Source organism: Leuciscus leuciscus (assembly GCF_965113295.1).
Source record: "Leuciscus leuciscus genome assembly, chromosome: 4".
In the NCBI taxonomy this organism is placed as follows: Eukaryota; Metazoa; Chordata; class Actinopteri; order Cypriniformes; family Leuciscidae; genus Leuciscus; species Leuciscus leuciscus.
The window spans coordinates 22,147,279-22,168,204 of NC_138728.1; the positions used below are offsets into that span (position 1 = coordinate 22,147,279).

At 37.3% G+C, this 20,926-nt stretch overlaps 1 protein-coding gene across 3 annotated transcripts in view; it reads left to right on the forward strand.

The window, feature by feature from the left end:
- tbc1d22a (TBC1 domain family, member 22a) overlaps positions 1-20,926 on the forward strand; it is a 164,145-nt gene that overhangs the window by 51,952 nt on the left and 91,267 nt on the right. For all 3 annotated transcript variants that reach the window (XM_082167422.1, XM_082167424.1, XM_082167423.1), the window contains one exon: positions 813-927. In XM_082167422.1, coding sequence (XP_082023548.1) covers positions 813-927 — 115 coding nt within the window. The remainder of the gene's footprint in view (positions 1-812; positions 928-20,926) is intronic.

The following is a 20,926-nucleotide window of genomic DNA, read 5'->3' on the forward strand; positions in this document are numbered from 1 at the left end:
TCAACCAAACTCTTCCAAGCTTTATAATGGAAGTAAATAGAGCCTGAGTTTTTAAAGCTCCAAAAAAAGCGCTTCCATCCATCAATCCAGGGGGTTAATAAAGAGAGAGAGCATCTGCGGTGTGATACGAGATACATGAAACAAGCACCGGCCTCAAAACCCATTGCCATTCGCAACAAACTTTGCTCGCTTCCATCGTTTCACTTTCACATCGAGATGCCCTTTCCAATGTCACAACTCTGGTATTATCTAGAATTTCGAGTTTCCCCTTTTGCCCTGAGGATGGTCGTTTGACTGAAAGCTTGGTGATTAAATTTGCTTAAAGGATTTAAGTGTGCAGACAGTTTATTTCTTGAGTTTCCACGTTTGCAAATACAGCTATAAGGAAATTATAAATGCCTTATTCTTGTTTCCTCTTAAAAAACTGAATTAGTATATAATTTGCATCAAAACTGAAGTATACTTTGGGCTAAAGTCTATCCCTAGGCCTCATATAAAGAGAGGGCGCCATCTAATAATAAATATGCACACAGCTAATTGTAATTTCTCACCTTGCTGTCTACGCCATTGAATGTTGTGATGTTAATGATTAAAAAGCTCAGAAGGCTTAATTGATTTTCTTAATTGATTGCTAGCTGGGGGTGGCTGATCCCACTGTGTCTCTAATTAAAACCGTTTGAGTGACCTTGTACGTTCAGATTCTGCTACTAACAGTTTTCATGTTGTATTGCATGATTCAGTGTAATTGCTTCTTGCCTATAAATGTTGAGCATATATCCTGATATCTTCTTTTTTGCAACTTTTTTTTCTAGATCTTTGAGCGAATTCTGTTCATCTGGGCGATACGACATCCAGCAAGTGGTTACGTTCAGGGCATCAATGACCTTGTCACACCCTTCTTTGTGGTTTATGTTTTCGAGTATATTGGTAAGTCAGTAACTCTTTTGCAATATGATCTATGCATATGAAGTCTCATAATTATGTATTAGGCCCTTGCAGACTTCTAAAACAGCACAGCTGTGTAAACTCACAAGCTTTTCTGTTCTTCGCGTTTGGTGGTTAGCCAGCGTTGGTGTTATACCAACTGAGTTATGCCCAGTGGCATGAATTTTAATGTCATTTCTCGATCATATTTTTCAATATTTGTCATAACCTGCCCGTTTAAGCTCTTCCAAGGATCTTGAGTTTGTCAGATTAAATCTTTGTGGTTGTTCCCAATGTCTTTCTATTTCTTGACCTTTACACCTTTGAGCGTATGATTTCTAGTAGACTAAACGGGCTGTCCAGACTAATGATTCTGAAGGGCCCAGAGGGACCCTTCCAATGGACTTATGGGACAGTAACATCCTGAACCATGCAATGAGCAAGGCTCGGCTCAATTGATGCACTCAACGGATGGAGGATAAGGGGCTTTTCCCCAGGCTCTGCTGTTGTTGGCATCTATGAGGATACATTTTTCCTGGGTCATTTGAACTTGTCTGATCTTCGGGGAATCAAATCCCCCAAGTTCCATCCAATTTGTTCTTCAGGCCAAAAACATACTCTACACAAGTACACAAATGCTTTGCATTTGCTGAAAGAGAAAGGTTACACCGCGTCACTGCTCATTTGCACACATTTCTGCTCAACTTTGTTGCCAACAGTCGCAGTTGCCCATGTCGCAGCAAATCACTGACTGACTTGAAAACGAATGACTTCTGGTCGTTTTGTCACAGCAAATCACTGTCAGTGTGAACACCCCTTCATGAATTGCGTTCTGATGTTTTTATTAATGCAGTTATTTGTGTGGTATGAAGGTTTAGAATTAAAGGGTTGGTTCACAAAATCAGTCATCATAAACACAACATCGCATCATTCCAAAATCATAAGACTGTCATTCTTCGTTCTTTATTTTTTAATAAAACCTAAGATATTTGAAAGTCCATGCAACCAAAATGATCACGCATTAAAGTAAAAAAAGACATTGTAAAAGTAATCCATTTGAATAGAACGGTTTAATCCAAGTCCTCTGAAGAGAGAATTGCTTTATGATTAGTCAAGCATGCGTATTTGAGCTTCCGTTGAACATATTTGATGTGCTCTATGTATGTGTGTTGATCAATGTTTATATGTGAATAAAAGCCTAAATTAAATCTGTTGTTGATCATATAAAGCGATCGTGTCACTTCACAAGACTTGGATTCATATGGAATACTTTGACAATGTCTTAATTACATTTTTTTTTTGACTTTCAGTGGAGGGACAGAAATCCCTCAGGTTTCCATTAAAACATCTTCATTTTTGTTTTGAAGAAAAACGTCTTATGGGTTTGGAGCAACACAAGTTTGTTTTGGGCCTAAGCCTTGAATGGTGCACAACATCTTGTCGTCAGAAGTCCCGCAGCGATGTTGCTTGATTTTAATGCACCATTTGTTATTTCCTTATTGGTTTTCTTTCTCCCAGCTGAGTTTCTGCTGTTCACGTGGTAAAATGAGATTCTTAATTGCTCTTTCTCTGAAAGGCATACTTTATTTGTTTTGTATGCCTCTGTGTTTGTATACTTGTCAGAAGACAACGACAGTGCCTGAAGAAGGCCCTTGTTCTCCCAGGATAAAGATGTTTGGGACAACTCTCTCTCTTCAAGAGAGTGAAGGAGGAAAGTTTGCAGGAAAATGTACCTGGACTAAATTTCTCAGCAATTTATTTCCCTCAACTCCACCCGGCGCAATAAGGCATGGTGCCATGTGTGACAGATACTCATTCAAAGTGTGCTATGTGGGCCAAGTGCTGACTGTTGAGGGCAAGCAGTAGCAAAACATCACGGCTTCACTCTGATGAGACACCCATATCCATCAATGTATGTGTAACGGCGCACACCAAGGAATCCTTACTTGTCTACAGTGTTTAGGAAGCTACTTTAAATTGTGATTAGCTTTGGTATATACAGTTTTAAAGTAGCTTAACTTCATTCAGTCTCAGGATGAACTACGGATGAATAGTTCATTGAAAAATAAAAATGTGAGTAATGAGAGTCCACGCCTTTGACGTTCATTCTACTGTGAAACACAAGGAGACATTTTGAATGTTTGAGTCCCATGCAGTTACAATGAACCGGGACTGAAGCTTCCAAGGTTCAGAGAATCATAAAAATGGTCCATGACTTGTGGACTACATTCCATGTCTTCTGAGTCGTACAGTAGCTTTGTGAGAAACAGACCAGAATTAAATTGGTTATCCACTAAGCTTGACATCGCCCTAGCTCTTCTTGGCAAGCGTTTTGGCAGCGCAGCATGCCGTTTTAAAAACGCTGCGCTCCCATTGAAAACAATTGAAAAAATACGCCAGCCGTGTGAAAAAACGCTTTGGTATACACACGGCCTTAATGGTACTGTTGTGTATATGAACCTTGTAAGTTATTGCATGGGAAAGAATGACCACCTTCAAAATTTGTTTTCTAAAGTAGGTCAAGTCTTACAGATTTGAAATGACATAATGGTGAGGTTAAGCATTTTCATTTTTCAATGAACTATGAAGTTTACAGCTACTTTTAATTAGTTGCTCTCCAACGCCGCTCGTCTGAAATACTCTGGATCAGAGCATAAGCCCCTATTTAGTCAGTGCAGAATGAAATACGCCCACAAATTCCTTTTAGCAGAATTGTGTTATTTACTTTAAGCCACAGATCGTTCTTGATTCCTGCTTTAAAAAATGTATGATGACAGGGCTAAATTAGGGGCCAGTTAGTGCTTTGGCTGTGTGTACCTTGCTGTTAGGGCATTTCATTATTAAACAATCATTTTCATTACGCCTGTAAATAAAGGCTAGAGGAGACAGGGAAAATCTTCATTGGGGATTTTCTGCCCTTGTTCCAAGAGCCTTCAAAATACATTTGAATACCATTTGCCTACAACAAATGAAATTTCTAATCTGCTCTGTGAGTTTTTGGACTGAGAAGGTCAAGGTCTAATGGAAGAAAAAACAAACTGAAGTTAAATTCAATCCTATTGATTTTCTCTAGTAGCAAGGCTGCAGGGAACCCTTCTTGTGGTAGTCAAACTATTGCACAGGAAAGAGGGCACCTGAACATTTTTGCAGTTTTTGATTGCTTGAGTAGTTTTACAGAGCAATCGGCAGCAAGACTGGACCACATTCATGATTCTTCTGGCTAAAAAATGGCAGCTTGGACAAGAAAAGCCTGACTGGGCCGACAGGAAACCTTTTTTGTTTTAATGTGTTTAGTGGTGGTTGTATCTTTAGGAATGATCAAAATCGTATAATAATAAAAAATAAAAAATAAAATAATGAAAAATTATAATTTTTGAATACTCAGATGGGTGAATTCAGTGCAATGGTACCTAAAAGTATCAGCAAAATAAGTGCATGTAGCTCAATGATCATTCTCTGAGCTTTCCAATCACTTTTGTTGAAGAAAAACCTGATAAATAAGCCTTTTTTTTTCTTTTCTTTTTTTTCAGTAAAATTGGGTCAGACATAATTACTCTCCTGTGCGTAACAAGCACTTAATACTCCAGTCCAGTAGGTGTTAGAGAGGATTTTGCCAATACCGGTAACTAAAATGGAAAAATATGGCCTTAAAGGGTTAGTTCACCCAAAAATGAAAATTATGTCAGTAATTACTCACCCTCATGTTGTTTCAACCGCGTAAGACCTTCGTTCATCTTCGGAACACAAATTAAGATATTTTTGATGAAATCTGAGAGCTGATCACTTCTCCGTAGGCTGCTAGGTGGCCCAAACTTGCTGGCCCAGAAAAGTTATTAAAGAGATCGTTAATATAGTCCAAGTGACTACAGTGGCTCAATATTAAGTATATCAAGCGACGAGAATACTTTTTGTGCACAAAAACAAACAAAAATAACGACTTTATTCCACTATTCATTTCCTTCTCTCTGGGCCTCGTAAGTGTTTTTGCGCAGCGCGTCTGTGTTACACGTCACCACGTAGGCTCACTATTGGCCGACGCTGGTCATGTGTGTGACGCGCAGCGCAAAAACACTACGCGAACCAACTAGAGGCCCAGAGAGAAGGAAATGAATAGTGGAATAAAGTCGTTATTTTTGTTTGTTTTTGCGCACAAAAAGTATTCTCGTCGCTTGATATACTTAATATTGAGCCACTGTAGTCACTTGGACTATATTAACGATCTCTTTAATAACTTTTCTGGGCCAGCAAGTTTGGGCCACCTAGCAGCCTACGGAGAAGTGATCAGCTCTCAGATTTCATCAAAAATATCTTAATTTGTGTTCCGAAGATGAACGAAGGTCTAACGCGGTTGGAACAACATGAGGGTGAGTAATTACTGACAGAATTTTCATTTTTGGGTGAACTAACCCTTTAACCAATATATCACCCATTTAAAGTCAATAAAAAGTCAGTCATGTTTTAGATTTAAACATTGCACTTTGCTCTTATGTTTCTTTTGCGCATAACTACTTCAAAGTTGTTGTTTTTTGGAAAAACAGGGAAACGGAAAATTATAAATGGATTATATTTATGTAGTTTGTGCATGTTTTGTCTTATGAAGCAAACGTTTAGATGTTCAAAAGCAAAAACCTAGGGATGCCCTCCCTGAACACGAAATCATACTGGATCGGCACAAAGCATAAGTGATGTATTTTTATTCAAAATTGCGAATTAAGATGAAAGGCAAGTTTCCATTCTTAACCAACATATTGTAACTGTTATACGGATTCAGACAGCTAATGTTATCTTCTAACCTTGTCTGCAAGCATGCAGTTCTCCAAAGTAGCAATAGTTGAGCAAACTATTTAAAATGTTTAGTAGCATTTTAAATGTACAAAGCATGTCACTACAAACTCCATGCGAAGCCTGTGACTGTTTTTATTTCACTGTTACCAATAACAGATTGTTCCACAAAGCTACTATCGGTACTGATAAATCAGTACAAATGATATATCGGCAAACCTCTAGTGGGTGGCGTATAAGAAAGTAACTCCTATGGATTTGCAATAACAAGAGTAAATTGACACATTTTAATTTGTGGGTGAACTAGGCTATTCCTTTAAATATATGATACCTGCAATAATAGACTGCATCAAAGGCTGTCTGCAAGCTGTTTTACATAACCACAGAATAAAGGAGCATACAATTTTGTCTGTTTAAGTGAAAATAGTTTTTCATCAGAAGCACTAATTGCACAAGCTAATGTAGAAACATGACTTGGTTTCCTGGTGGACTGATTAAACACATCTGTTGAAAGCACTTTTGACTTGTGGAAGTTATGTAGAAATCTGATTGGAGCCATTTTCTCTCTGCAATATACATCAGACATTTTTAGTTAAAGTCATCTTCATTTGCCTTGGCTTATAGTTCTCTGTGTGAATAAAAGTTTCAGAACCACCAGACCCTTTCAATATCCCCATTCATTACTCTTTTAATCATTTGGCTTCATTTGCATAGCTCGTTAAGCTACATATGTCTATTCTATCGATATTTTTAATCTACAGTGCCGTTCTTCTTGGAAGTCTCCATCTAATCAGGCAGCCACTTTGTCTCGGAAGGTTTTGTTCTTCAGCTCCTCTGTTCTTTCCGGTTTTTTTTTTTTTTTTTGACTGGAGCTGTTTTCCCATTAGGCGACTATAAAGTTTTATAATTAAAAGGAATGAGTGTGTGATGAAATGGTACATGGAGTAGCATGGTATACTATTGATTCAGAAGGAAGATAATTTACATCGTCTTCATGTATAGATTCCCCAAGAGTAATGTTCTTGGAGGGCAGATGTGGATCAGTGGCACTACTGTTAAAGATCGACTGAGTTAGGTGAACTATTACTGAGGACAACACCATCAGTGCTGGTTGAAGGAATAAAGAGTTCTCTTGGTGATCTGAATAGTGGAGATCAAAGATTTGAGATGCTGGTTGAAGATGGACACCATCTAGTTCTGTTGAGTTTTACTTTGAGCTGGAAAACATTCTTCATTGCGCAAAGATGGAGTGAGCTTGCAACCCTACGACTCTTGCATCATGTAAACCTTTGATAAGGTTTTGAGGGTTCCTTCAAAACTCCAGAATTTAGTCTGGTCTTTAAACTGCACTATTGTTTTATTGGTCTGGCTGGTTAGCATGAGGAGTTAGTCAATCAAAGAAGATACATGCTAGCCGATTTCCTTCACAACTCCATTTTGCTCTCTGTAGAGGATACAATTCCTTGAGTGTCCCCAGTGGATGTCCAGCATATACCCATCCTGGAGGCACCATGGTTCAGAAAGATGCCAAATAGCCTATGTATTTTACGTCATGTGCATTAAGTTCCCTAACCTTGCAACCGCTGACTCCTGCTTTCAGTCCATCTTCTGGAAGGCCTTTGTGGGTTGTTCATTGACTAAGTGCCACAGGCCTCCACGGTTGAATTGAACAGTTAGTGGTGTGTGACCCACAATCGAGGCCTTAATGAGGATCGGTTTGTTCGGATTTCTCGCTTTGAAGAACTCAGCCCAGTGCTGATTTTAATGCAGGTCTGATTAACTTTCCTCATTTGCTCTAACGAGTTGTTAAGTGACTGCCTTGGGATGCCTGAGATGTCTAGTGGCAGGTATTTTTCCCTCTTTTCCTCTTGGTGGAGTTCCCTCTGAGACTTGCCCTAGCCCTGTTGCTAGGTTAAAAGATTCCAGCAGTTTGATTTAGTTAAATAATGCACAACTTTCCACTTAACAAGTTTGACCTTCAGGTTTTGACAGTTTTGCTTTTAAAGCACACTAAGGGCGCTTTCACACTGGCAGTTTAGTGCGGACCGGGGCACGGTTCGCATGAAAAATCGCTAATGTGAACGCTGTCATCGGACCCGGGTGCGCACTAGAGTACCAAACCCGAGACTACCTGGAGGAGGTGGTCCGAGCTCGGTTGCTCCCGAACCGTGGCGCGGTTCGCGTTAATGTGCAAGCAACACGGACTCGGGTGCGCGCTTGTTCAGGAAGTATAGTATCCCGCGCATGCGTATCACTGTCGATATCATTGTTTCCTCACACACGACATCCATGAGTGGCAGGGGAACGTTGTGGGACACTGAAGAGGTGATGTCTCTCACTATGTTGTGCATAATAGCACCAAAAAAACAGACAAATTACAGCTATGCTCAGTCGAGTTGTATTATCCATGCATTTTCCGTGTGCGTTTGCGATGACGTAAGATCACTGCAAACGCACCTGGGTTCGATACAACTAATTGAGTGTGAAACCAGACCAACGCTGCGGGGGGCGCCGGGAACTAGCGCACTCGGGTTCGGACCGCAGCAAACGAACCCAGTGGAAAAACGCCCTAATTTGTTATAGAACAATGCAACAGTGTTATCAAATAATGTCACATAACATAAATAAATTGTACAATGTTAAAATCCTAACATTAAGGTAACATTAAAAGTACTAACATTAAAAGATGATGTAATTTTACCGAAGAACATAATATATATATATACCGTCAAACCAAAATTTATTCAGACACCTTCAACATTTCTCACATTATCACAGTTTATTCAATATAGTTTACAAAATGATCATTAAATATGACAGAACTCAGTTATCAAATCGGTTGATATTTCACTGGTTTTGGCCATCTTTCTGTTGGGCTATCTCACAAATGAATTGGGTTGATAAGATAATACCAATTTATGTCAACCAATTACCAAGAAATGCTTAATTTTGTTCAGTCTGTGGAATAAAAAGGTCGCATTAGCAATTAAAGAAAACACACTTTAGCAAAACATGGTCAGTGTCTGAATAAATTTTGGTCCCAAATTGTTATAAGTCTATATATATATATGGCGTCTGAATTATTTTTGGTTTGACTGTATAGCCAAATAGCATAATATTAAGGGATAACAACATAATGTAACCTTAATGGAAAATGTAACCGTTACAAATAATATAACAGCATTTTTGTCACATTATGTTCAGTAATGTGACATTAACAGGATAACGTAACATTAACAAATAATAAAAAATTAACCAGCAGTGTAACATTAATTAATAACACAATGTAACATGAACAGATAATGTTATGCTGTGAAAGAGCATAATGTTACCAAATGGCATAATGTTAAGGAATAACAAAATAACATATAACATTAACAAATAGCAACCAAAACAAATAATGTAACATAACACTGCTAATTAGCGTAAGTTATAACTCATCAACAAATAACTAGGATTATATAATCTAACAGAAATAGATAATGCAATTACATCATTACATAATTAACAAATAACGTTAACAGATAACATAACATTAACTTTGAAACGATTCATTTTCCATAAGCTTCCCATTTGTCTTCTTCCATAAGCTGAGCTATGTCTAGCTTTGTGAGCTGCATATTCAATTTTTTTTTTTTTTTTTCTCTCTCTGAGTGTAAAATGCCAAGAATGATCTGGAAAAATTGCCCCTGTCATAAAGTCATTCGTTTTCTCTGACTAATCACGGTTATTGAATATTTTTGGATCTAGTTTAATTACTTGGCTATAAAAAGCTATAAATTGAATTTCTGCGCAGATCCTAGCTCTGAGAAATCACTTTTTTGTTCATTTACATCTGTGAAACGTGTCATGCTTGACTTGGTGTAGTTTATAACAATTAACAAAATAATTTCTTGGAGTATTCTATGGAAATGTCACTTGGTCACCCGTGAAAAATGTTTCGGAATTATCAATTTATTTATTTTTGGTGTCAATTTACAAGTACAGTTTTATTGTCTGGCCATGCTTTTAATGGCTCATGAGTTTCCCATTACAGTACATGTAATGATTCCCCTTTTGCTTCTAATAAAGGCAAATTAATTCTTTAATGGGCTAATCTTGCATAATATATCACACTCAGGGAAGTTCAACTCTTTTACTGCTGCTCTTGCATTCTAAGGTTGTAGAGGCAGCGAATGAGTTGTGGTGTTTATCCTGTATTTTTACCCAAGTCTCCACACTCTCAAATCAAAATATTTCAAGCATTGAGGTTTATTGGACTCCAGCCGTTCTGCATAACGCACTCCCACTCTTGCACACAGAGCAGCAATAAAAACATCGTAGCATTTCTGAAGTCGCAACAATTGCTATGGTTGCATGTCCAGGGAGCCATTTATGCCACTGGTGAGCAGTTTTGAGGCCCAAAAAACTACTGCAGTTTTGCAGAATTTTTTATGTAGTCTTAAGTGGATCCATGGGCCAAAACCCACACAAGAGCCATAACCTTCCTATGAGTCTGTTGCAGATGAAGACACTTTGTATTGATTTGTCTTCGTTACATTTTTATTTGCTTTTCTTTTACACAAATTAGAATTGTTCTGCATATTCGCTGAGGGAAAGCAACTCTCCATGGCATTTTGTCTTTACTTGCTCTACTGTTCACTTAATAAGGCGGGATATATTTGTTCAAAATACAGAATAAATAGAAATAATTTGAAATAGTAATACAGCTGTTTTCTATATAATGTTTTAATGTCATTTATTCCTGAATTTTCCGCAGCCTAATTTTAATAGGCTGGCCCCTAAAGTTTTGTACAGTAGTGTATAATACAATCTAAGTTAAATAATATTCTCCTTTTTTTTTTTTTTTCACAAGAGTTCTAGTCTGAAATGAAAAATCCTTCATCGTTGTCCCTCATCATTTTCCAGAATCGATTGACCGATTTTCGCCTGGCCTATAATAACTGCCGAAAACCACATTTATAATTCCATTGAGGTACTTTAGTCATATCTAGAGACCAGAGAATTTGATAAAGACGTGGAGTGTGTCCGAAATCGCTCCCTATACCCTTAAATAGGGCACTATTTGAGGGGACAGCCATTTGTAGTGGTGTCCAAAACCGTAGTGGACATTATTGAGTGCACTCATTCAATCCCATCATGCACCGCAATAACGAGTGTACGACCGATGTACGCTCAACGACTAGAGAATACCCATAATGCACTGTGAGAGTCGCACGCTGAATGAATTCACGTGTTTTGCCGGGAGATGGCACCCGCAGCTGAATCAATTATTCATCCATTTTCCAAACCGCGCTGGTCCAGCGTATTATCATACAAGTATTAATTCCTTTTAAATTGATTATTAAATTGATTAATTAAGGTTTATACATGCTAGTTTTGATGGCAGAGTTTCAAATGATTATTATTAAACGGCAAGCACAAACAAGCAGAAGCGGCAGCTCTTCCGGCGCACTCAGTGTCTCAATTCACTCGCTCGTTTTCATTCACTCCTTCAAGTGGACTATATAAGTGGAGTAATGTAGGGAATAGTGAAAGAGGTTATAGGGGGCGATTTCGAACACAGCATTGGACTTTTTTGACATTGTCATTAAGGAACCACCTGAAATATCTTTGCAATCAATTAGGAAAGTCCAGTCAACCACCCACAACACCCTAGAATTCAGGCAAGCACCTCTCACATTGTCTTCAGATTGTCAGTAACCAAAATCTGGTATCTCTGTGAGTTTATTTCTTTGACTGAACCCTTTTTAAAAAGCAAAACAACAACAGAAAATACTTACCTAATTAAGTCCCAGAGGGGGTATTTGTCCCTCAAAAAAGGCTGTTTTGGTGTTTGTGGAACATGAAATGAGTTAGTTTGGGCCCCTCCTCAAAACTTCCTCTTGGAACTTCCAGCCAAACTCGTTCATCTGTTCTCATTGAAGATTTTGCCTCCCTTACAGTGACTTTTTCTTCATTACAACTTGATGATGATCTCCATAAATCACATATGGATCTACACCTCGTCTTTCAGCTCAACTACAGTAATTACCAACCCAACGCTCGTTATTTTACCGTGTTGAAACTTGGCGTGTTTGCCGAGTTGAGTTCCATGTTAATTAACCTTGCCTTCAAATTACACGTCTGTGAATTCTGTTCGATACTCATTAACCAACACGGGGGGCAGTAGTGGGTGGTAAAATCTTAAGGACATCTTAGGGGGTCAAATTGCATAATCCTCCAGAAAGCTCCTCAGGGCTGTCTTGGGCGATGGTTTAAAAGGCTGGTGAAAGCTTACCGCGTCCTTTAACCTGATGTTGACCGTATACGTTAGCCTGCAAAAAGAGGGCATATGGCGCTACAGGGATGTGTAGAGTCAGACGTCAGTAATGATTCCAGCTCCTTGCAGTTGGATGCTTCAGCATGCCAAGGGGAATCTACCCTTCGCCCCTGTATGCAGAAAGAAGATGCAGGCCAACTTGAACTGATAGCAGAGGCCAAAGAGCCTGGCTCTAGTTGAAGGGATTTATTGTGCTTACAGCCTCTTTATGGTTACCGCACTTTGACAGTTTTTGTCTAATTCATGTATTCATGGATTTGTGAACATTCCCTCATCATATCCCTTAAACTATATCCTCAGCACTTACAAATTCAGAAACTGTATAATACATTTTCAGTTTTTCAGTTGGTATGCATCGTTAAATACCAAGTACTCATTAACAATATCCTCAGGTTATCCATTGGTTGTTGGGGAACTTGATCCAGTAGAGAGACCTGTGTGCACAATGAAAACCAGGGGTCGTATTTCTTATTTAAAGGATCATAACACATAAAACAAAAACAAAATATTTGTTATGTTTACACGTATATTCTGGTTGCACATTGTTGAAAACAGTGATAGCACTCATTATGTTAATCATAATTGATAACTGGCAATTTTTTTTCTGAGCCTTTTTGTTCTTCTGGTTTGAAAAGCAAAGTTGAATCAACACCACAAAATGTGAGGTAAATAAGCCAACTACGTCATAAGTTTCTAAGAGTTTTTCACATTACTCATGAAAAGGAACTCTTTACGTCCAATCATTGCTCTGTATTATGCATGAGATTCATAATTCAAATGTTTCAGACACTTTTATTAACTTCTGAACTTCAGTTTATTAACACAAAATGGTTGTTTGCCTTACTGCACAAATGTGGTCGAAGCTGGAGTTTGGCGACCAACATGTATGAAAAATATGTCATGTAACAACGTGTGGAATGAGCAGTTTCTGCACGTAACGACGCAATGAATTGAACAAAATTCACAGTTCATATCCAGAGCTGAGCAAGTGTTTTTAGGTTTTTATAGACATATTTCATTCACGCTATTGCTCCAGGCATGTACCAGCACAGTGTATGGGCAAATGCCATCTGGTCTTTTTCAAATTAAAGGAGATTATATTTATTTTTATAACCGAGCTTTCACGCTGAATGTGAAACGATTGACTGCCTTCAGCTAATTCATTCCTGCACGATAGGTGGCGCTGACTGGGAATAATTTTTTTTCTCATGTATGCATCTCGTTTTTTCCCCATTTGGCTTTAACATTGTCCGCTGCACAACATACAACAGTGAATTAAGATAAATAAAGTTTGGTACTACACAAAAACCATCGTGGAGTGCGTGTAATAACTTCCGACTGCAATCTAAAGTGGATTTTGATTAAATAATGGGCCTACGTACATTATTTGTGGCATTTTATAATAAACTGAACGCTACACTTGCTTAGCATTTCACATGTAAGCATTTATCATTCTTTATGTAAGCAATAAGGTACGAGAGGCTGTGCTGTATCGTGAATAAGTAACGGTTGAAGGGCGTTGTTAGGCACGACGCGAAGCGGAGTCGTTACTTATTCACGATACAGCACTTGCCTCGAGTACCTTATTGCTTTTATAAAACGGTTGCCACACAATACAAATATCAAAGCCGAAAAATATTTATCTATGCAACTTTCATGAAGTAAAATCACTAAAAGCATTCCTTCCGCTGGAAAAAATAGTCCCTGACCGTAAACAGCAACAGAAGTTACATACGTTATTTCGCCAATAGATGGTGGCAAAGACAGTCTGTAGAGAAGACTTTTATATCGAAAAGACTCAAACTTGTTTTCACGGAGAAGGAAGACGCAACTGACAGATGACTAACGTTATAGGCACGGGAAAACCCCTTAACGGTTAACTTTTAAAAGGACAAGATATCGCAGCGGACATTCAAACGGATTATTTTATTATGAATATAGGACTGACCTGAAGGAAAATGCAATGTCTACTGTGAATGCAGGTAACTTTACACTCGCTTTCTCGATCTCTCACAATACTCCACTATAGCTTCAATGAACAATATCAATGAGATCACACGTGTTTAAGTTGCTAAGAGTGGTTGCTAGGGGTGTTGTAGTGATACATAGAACCATTGGGTGAAGCGGTCATAGCCGTGTTTTATCGTGAATAAAGCACAGCTATTGACCAATCAGAATCAAGGATTGGAACTAACCGTTTTATAATGTTATATAAATACCCCGAACCATTTGAAAAACACATGCCATATATTAATCATATATTTATTTGGCTTCATGTTTTATCCGTAGAAACTTTTCACTCAGTTGTTTATGTGTGGAACCGTGCGCAACTAAGACAATATCGTCATTCAGAATGGTAGGCGTTATGATCACATAATATGATTGACAGCTCTAGAGCGAATGAGCTCTCTGACTCTGACACACACAGAAGAAAACAGCGCTCTGTACGCTGTTTCAAGCTCTTCAGAAAATATATAGAAAGTGATAATCTGTATAAAGATCATGTAAGAATTAATTATTTTATTTCTTCTTTTTTTATACAACTGTGACTGTCACAAGCTGTCAGGTTGGGCTTTGCAGGGCTTTGATGAAAACAGAACGTTAATGTTGCTCCTTGTTTATTTATTTATTTTAAAGTAGACCAGATTCTCAATAGGTCCCTCTCTTAATTCAAGTTTCAATCATAAACTCATCAACACATAGAAACATTGCACTCATCCAGCCACTTCACTTAGACTTTAAGAGTGGCTAAATTTGTCTTCAAAAATATCTCTAATTTCAGTCAATAGTACAATCTTGTCAAATCTGCTGGAGTTCCACCTTCCAGTCGACTTAAGATACAGCTCTAGTTAAACACGCCTTAACAGCCAATCAAGGTTTTCAGGCTTACTATAAACAGCCCCTTTAAGGCGTACCTCCAGGATAAAAAAGAAAAAGAAGAAAAAAAAAAAGTGTAACGCAAGTACACTGGCGAGGAGACTAGATGCCGCTTCAGTACCCTGAATAAACTGCTTTTGTGATGAAACAGCTTATCACTTAATGAATGAACAGTCTATCGGCTAATTTTCAACATGTTTGCCATCATTTTGGGTTCATTTATTGGAATTCACGCCCCAAAAAAAAAAAAATGCTATTTTATAACAGAAGGCACAGTCAGTTTCTATTGTTTGGCTATTTGTCAAAAATGTTCTCTCGACTCTCCATCTGTATTTGTATGGTAAACAAAACTGTATTAACTTAAAGTCTTATATTAAGCCTGAAAGAGCAGAAAGCAGTGATGATGGGAATTAGCAGGGTTTATTGAATTGTCTTAGTTACGTTTGTTTCAATGCTCAGACTGTGTCTGAACTTACTTCCAGAGGACTTTGTCTAAACTTTGTCTGAACCTCATCTAAACAGCACAAATCCCAGTGTTAATATACCATAGCAATGGTAATAGAAAATCACTGCTTTATACCATCATTAAAAACCTAGAAATTCATCTCTAACTCAAGGAGACAAATATCCCTTAAAACCACAATCATTAAACAATCACTAACTGTGCTGAGAATTCTGGGCCGAGAACAGTTTGTATTCATGCCGTGCCGAACAAAGCTCAAGTGGAAATAAAACTGGAACCGTTCCTTACCGTTCTTAGAACAGTTCAGGAAAAAGCGGCTTTTTTATAAAAAGCATATGCAGTATTTTTTCCCTTCAAGGCTGAATTTGGTCAGAACCTCACTGAAACACAGGCCTCAACCAACTGTAACAAAACATGGAGATGTTTTAGTGGACATGCAGAGCGGTACTGACCTTCATGACCGTGGGCAGAGTTGGTCTTTACATAATAATTCACTTCAAAATGAAAATCCTGTCATCATTTTCTCAGCCTCAAGTTGTTTCAAACCTGTATGAATTTCTATCTTCTGCTGAACACAAAAGATGATATTTTGAAGAATGTCGGTAACCAAACCGATGAGCCCCATTGACTTTTAATAGTATTTATTTTTTATTTTTTCTATTATGGAAGTCAATGGTGTCCATCAACTCTCTGGTAACGGACATTCTTCAAAATATCATCTTTTGTGTTTAACAGAAGATAGAAATACATACAGGTTTGGAAAAATTCATACAGGTCTAGAACAACTTGAGGCTGAGAAAATGATGACAGGATTTTCATTTTGCAGTGAACTATTCCTTTAATGCTGCTAGTTTGAGTAAAAAAAACAAAAACAAGATGAAGATAAAATAGAAATATCACTACAAAATGTAATGTGTAAATGATTTCATCATATAATAATAATTAGTCAAATAATTACAAATTACTAAGTTCCTGTAGAAAACATTCAGAGTAAAGTCTACTGCAGTCTTGACATTGTTCAGACCTGTGGCATTAATAAATCATTAAAAACATAACCTGAATAAATGCATTGGATTAAAAAAGAGACTATTATTACCTATTGATTATATTATATAAGAGGAGATTGTAAATCCACTGCTTCATAATGCTCAGCGGTCCATTAACTTTACACAAAAGTTATCAATCAATACTCATACGTCCTTTAACCGTTTAGAAAATTCAGAAAATGCTACTTTTCAAAAGTTTGAGGTCAGTAAGATTTTAATAGAAATTAATGCTTTAATTTAGCAAGGATCCTTTAATTAAAAAAATAAATAAAAATGGATTTCAAACAAATTCATCTAAGAATTCTGGGGGGAAAAAAGTATCATTTCCACAAAATACCATTAAGCAGCACGGCTGTTTTCAACATGGTAATAACAATACATGTTTCCTAAGCGCTAAATGTATGAATTATGATAACTACATTTATCAACCGATCATTGCAGCACTTTAACCTGTCTATGGCTTGTGTAACTCGTAAAGTGGCAATATGTCAGCAAAGACCCTTGGGATATGATTTTTTGCAGAAGGCAGTACAGTTGGTATGTTGTCGACTCTGGTCTGTATCTTTACAGACATCTGCTCTTTTCCTTCGCAGTGCGTCCAGACAGATGGTGCGACGGTGACTTCACAGGGTGGAACTGTGGTCACGGAGTCGTGCGCCTTCTGTTTTTGAGAATTTGTGTTTATGCGCACATGTTTGTGTGTGTGAACCTTCTTATTCTCACTTCAGCAATGCTTTTCAGTTCATTAAACAGTGTCATACTTCATTGAGTCACCTCTGGAAAACGTGAAAATAAATAAGAACCAAAAAGATGTGCGAATCTGTGTATTGTGAACACAAGGATGATGTTTCCAGGAAAGTATTTAGATCTAATGTCATCGCATTCAATTGAAAAGAGAAGTTAGTAAAGCTCTAGGATCAGTTGTATGCAGATGCTTCTTGCTTTGATATTTGACTCATTTTTGCAATGGTTTTTAAAGCCCGCATAGGTGTCAAGAGTATAAAACAGATTATCACATTGTATTTTAACAGAGTATTTTATCACATTAACTATGGACATGGTCCATAACAAACAGAAATTATCCAGATACTAATGTCCTCATTTTAAACAGTGTCTATTGTTTCATTATGTAAAACATATTTTAAAAAGGTCAAATTCTCGTCTGAAATTTTCACACGTAAAAAAATAAATACGACCTCATGTTGTGTCAATCACGTTTAACTTCACTCCGAAACTTTAGTCCGTCATAAAAAAATTTAAAAAATCGGATCGGGTTTGATTTTCTGCGTTTTTCGCATCTGTAGCAAGCATTTCGAGAAGTGTTTTGACAATTTAGAGCCACCGAATGACGAATACGAAAAAAAACGCATACGAAAATTTCGGACTCAGTGTGCAAGGACCTTAACACTTGATTTAAAGCTGCAGTCCGTAACTTTTGCCGATCTAACGGTTAAAAAACAGAACTGCGTGAGTCTTGCCGAAGAACATTGTAGCCGGAACTGCTTTCGTCTGTTTGTCTATGACGAGTCACGCAGGTACTGTGCTACGCGATTAATCGCATCCAAAATAGAAGTTTGTGTTTACATAATATATGTGTGTGTACTGTGTATAATTATTTTGTATATATATAAATACACACATATGCATGCATATATTTAAGAAATACAGTAGTATGTAGTATATACACATATACATAAGTTATATTATATATAAAATACATATTTTATATATATAAAAAAATTAAATAAAAATCTTAAATATATACATGCATGTGTGTGTATTAATAATATACTAAATGATTATACACAGTACACACACATATATTATGTAAACACAAACTTTTATTTTGGATGCGATTAATAGTTGCCCAGCCCGAAAAAACAGTACATTTTGAACACAAAAAAACTGAACCCTATAAAGCTTACTGTATCATATTCGATATGCAATTTTATAAGTCCTCTAAATCATCAACATGATCACAATTTAGCTAAATCAATCTACTAAATGTCTTCTGTCCTTTGATTAATTGATCATGCTTTTTTGTAGCAAATAGAAAGGCATTTAGTATAATAAAAAAATAAAAAAATCCCCTTCAGGTAATGATACATTTGTCTTTTTGCCATGGATTTTTTTTTATTTTATTTTTTAAGTAAACATAATAGCTTTTGTATTGATATTAATATTTCAGGATTATCATTTACTGGACTGAAGTCCAGTAACTTTATTATCCATACATATATGGATATATATATATTTTTTTTTTAGAATAAATAAAAACTGCAGAGCTTTGATCATAAAACTAAGCAATGAAATATAATTTTAATATGACATGCTATTGGGAGATGTAGAGTGAGAACTGATATTTATAAGCATTCTATGCAAGTAGTCTGCTATAGGCCTAGTATAATAAAAATCCCATTGATTTACATTACAAGCTATTAGGCTTTACAGGGTTAATATTTTAATTTACTGCAATGACATTCAGACTTTTTGAGGCCACTGCATACAAGACTGCTGCTAATACCACAGACACATCATTTACTTGCAACTCCCCAGTTGCCCACAGGAGGTGCTGTTGTCTTGTTTTATGTGTTCATCTTCTGATCAGCACCTCTTTGTGTGTCCTTGTTTTGTGATGAGTGAAAGTGCTGTTAAGGGACTCTCACAACTAGAGAGATTAACACTGCCTTATTAAAGCCCCACACACACACACTCGGATGCCTCGTGAGTACTTTCATTCCTGAGCGGAAGGCCGTTATGTGAAAGCACAATGAGTTTGTCTGCCATTTGGAGGTCATTCAGGCCTAAACTCTACAGATATCTTACATTTTCTCGCCGTATCTCGGGAGTCGTACTCCATCTCGGCTCCCTCTCCGTCTAGGATGAGCGTAGATGACCAGTGGCATTTTCCACTGTACTAATGCGGTGGGCGGCCTGGAAACTGGACGGCCGTTTGCTAAACTGCAGCGCTGCGAATATTCCCAGCAGCCCCACTGGTCCTGTCAGCCAGAGCTCGCCGTACTCTTTAAGGTTAGACTCATGTTGCCAAGGAGACAGAGCAGCACTGTGTGTGTGTGTGTGTGTGTGTGTGTGTGTGTGTGTGTGTGTGTGTGTGTGTGTGTGTGTGTGTGTGTGTAGTTCTATGATATCCTTCCTCTGCTCAACCTGTGACTTGGCTGTCAGAGCCACGGTTTGACTCATTCGCAGTGGTTACTAAATAAATCTATAGTTATAGTGGCTTTTGCCCCGGGAAAATGATTTTGACGTTTAGTGAAGAAACTGATTTGTGTGTTTGGTATGGGAAATGATTAACCTGTTCACTATTTGCTTTATCATAATGCCATATTATAATGTGGAAACATGCAAGGTTTGGGATGTCAAATTGAAATGGTAGTTTTCTTTCTTTTAAATGTTCCAGTGCTATTGGCACTTACTGAAACTGAAATCATAAAGTTACTTGTAATAAAATATAAGTAAATACCAGCTAGTTGCCAAGGAATCATTTCTCATTTTCTTTATTTAACTTGAAGTACTAAATTAACTTAAAAAAAAGGAAATAAAAATGAGTAAGAACTAGAATAAAAAATAAAAAACGTAATGATTAAAATGTTGAGAGAGAGAGAGAGAGAGAGAGAGAGAGAGAGAGAGAGAGAGAGAGAGAGAGAGAGAGAGAGAGAGAGAGAGAGAGAGCGAGAGAGAGAGAGAGAGAGAGAGCGAGAGAGAGAGCGAGAGAGAGCGAGAGAGAGCGAGAGAGAGAGAGAGAGAGAGAGAGAGAGAGAGAGAGAGAGAGAAATGGGCACACAAAACTTTTTAAATTAGTATTATAACATATTAAACATATCTATGCAAATGTTTCTTTAGTATTTGTTCTTACATACTATTGTATTTGAAAGTAATGACACAATCAGGACGAGAGGCTTGTAAAATGAGGTCCAAAAACATCTGTGACCTATTCAAAAACGTCAAGTCAACATGAGCAAGAATACACTCTTGAGTTCAAACCTCTCCTCATTTATGATTTGTTTGTGCCATTTTATTATTGAAATTTGTGTAGATTTGTTGTGCGGGATTGATTGATTTATAATTTATTTCCTCTTTTAATTACTTTTTACTAGATTTATTCTTCATTGAGAATAATAATATGTGCAACAAAATGCTTAAATTGCATATATCCAGCATATGGTCTTGTGTAGCATCCTTTTAAAAACATTTCTTTGCAGATTAAGGCTTTTCTAGGATACTTTGCTGTTTATTTCTGCATCTAATGCTGATCACTTTAAATGTTTGGCAAAGCAAATCACCGCCATCAGTGCAAATACACTTGGCAATGGTCAAACAAATTTGGCAATGTTCAGGACATTTCTGTGTTACAACTGTTTTAATAGAGAAAAATGCTTTCTGTATATATGCCCTCCAATTCTACTGTATCTCACATTTGAAGATTTCCGTAGTGAGGGTTAATCTTTCTATACTCTTTCTTTGTCTCTGTCTCTGTCTCTTTCTTATTTTCTT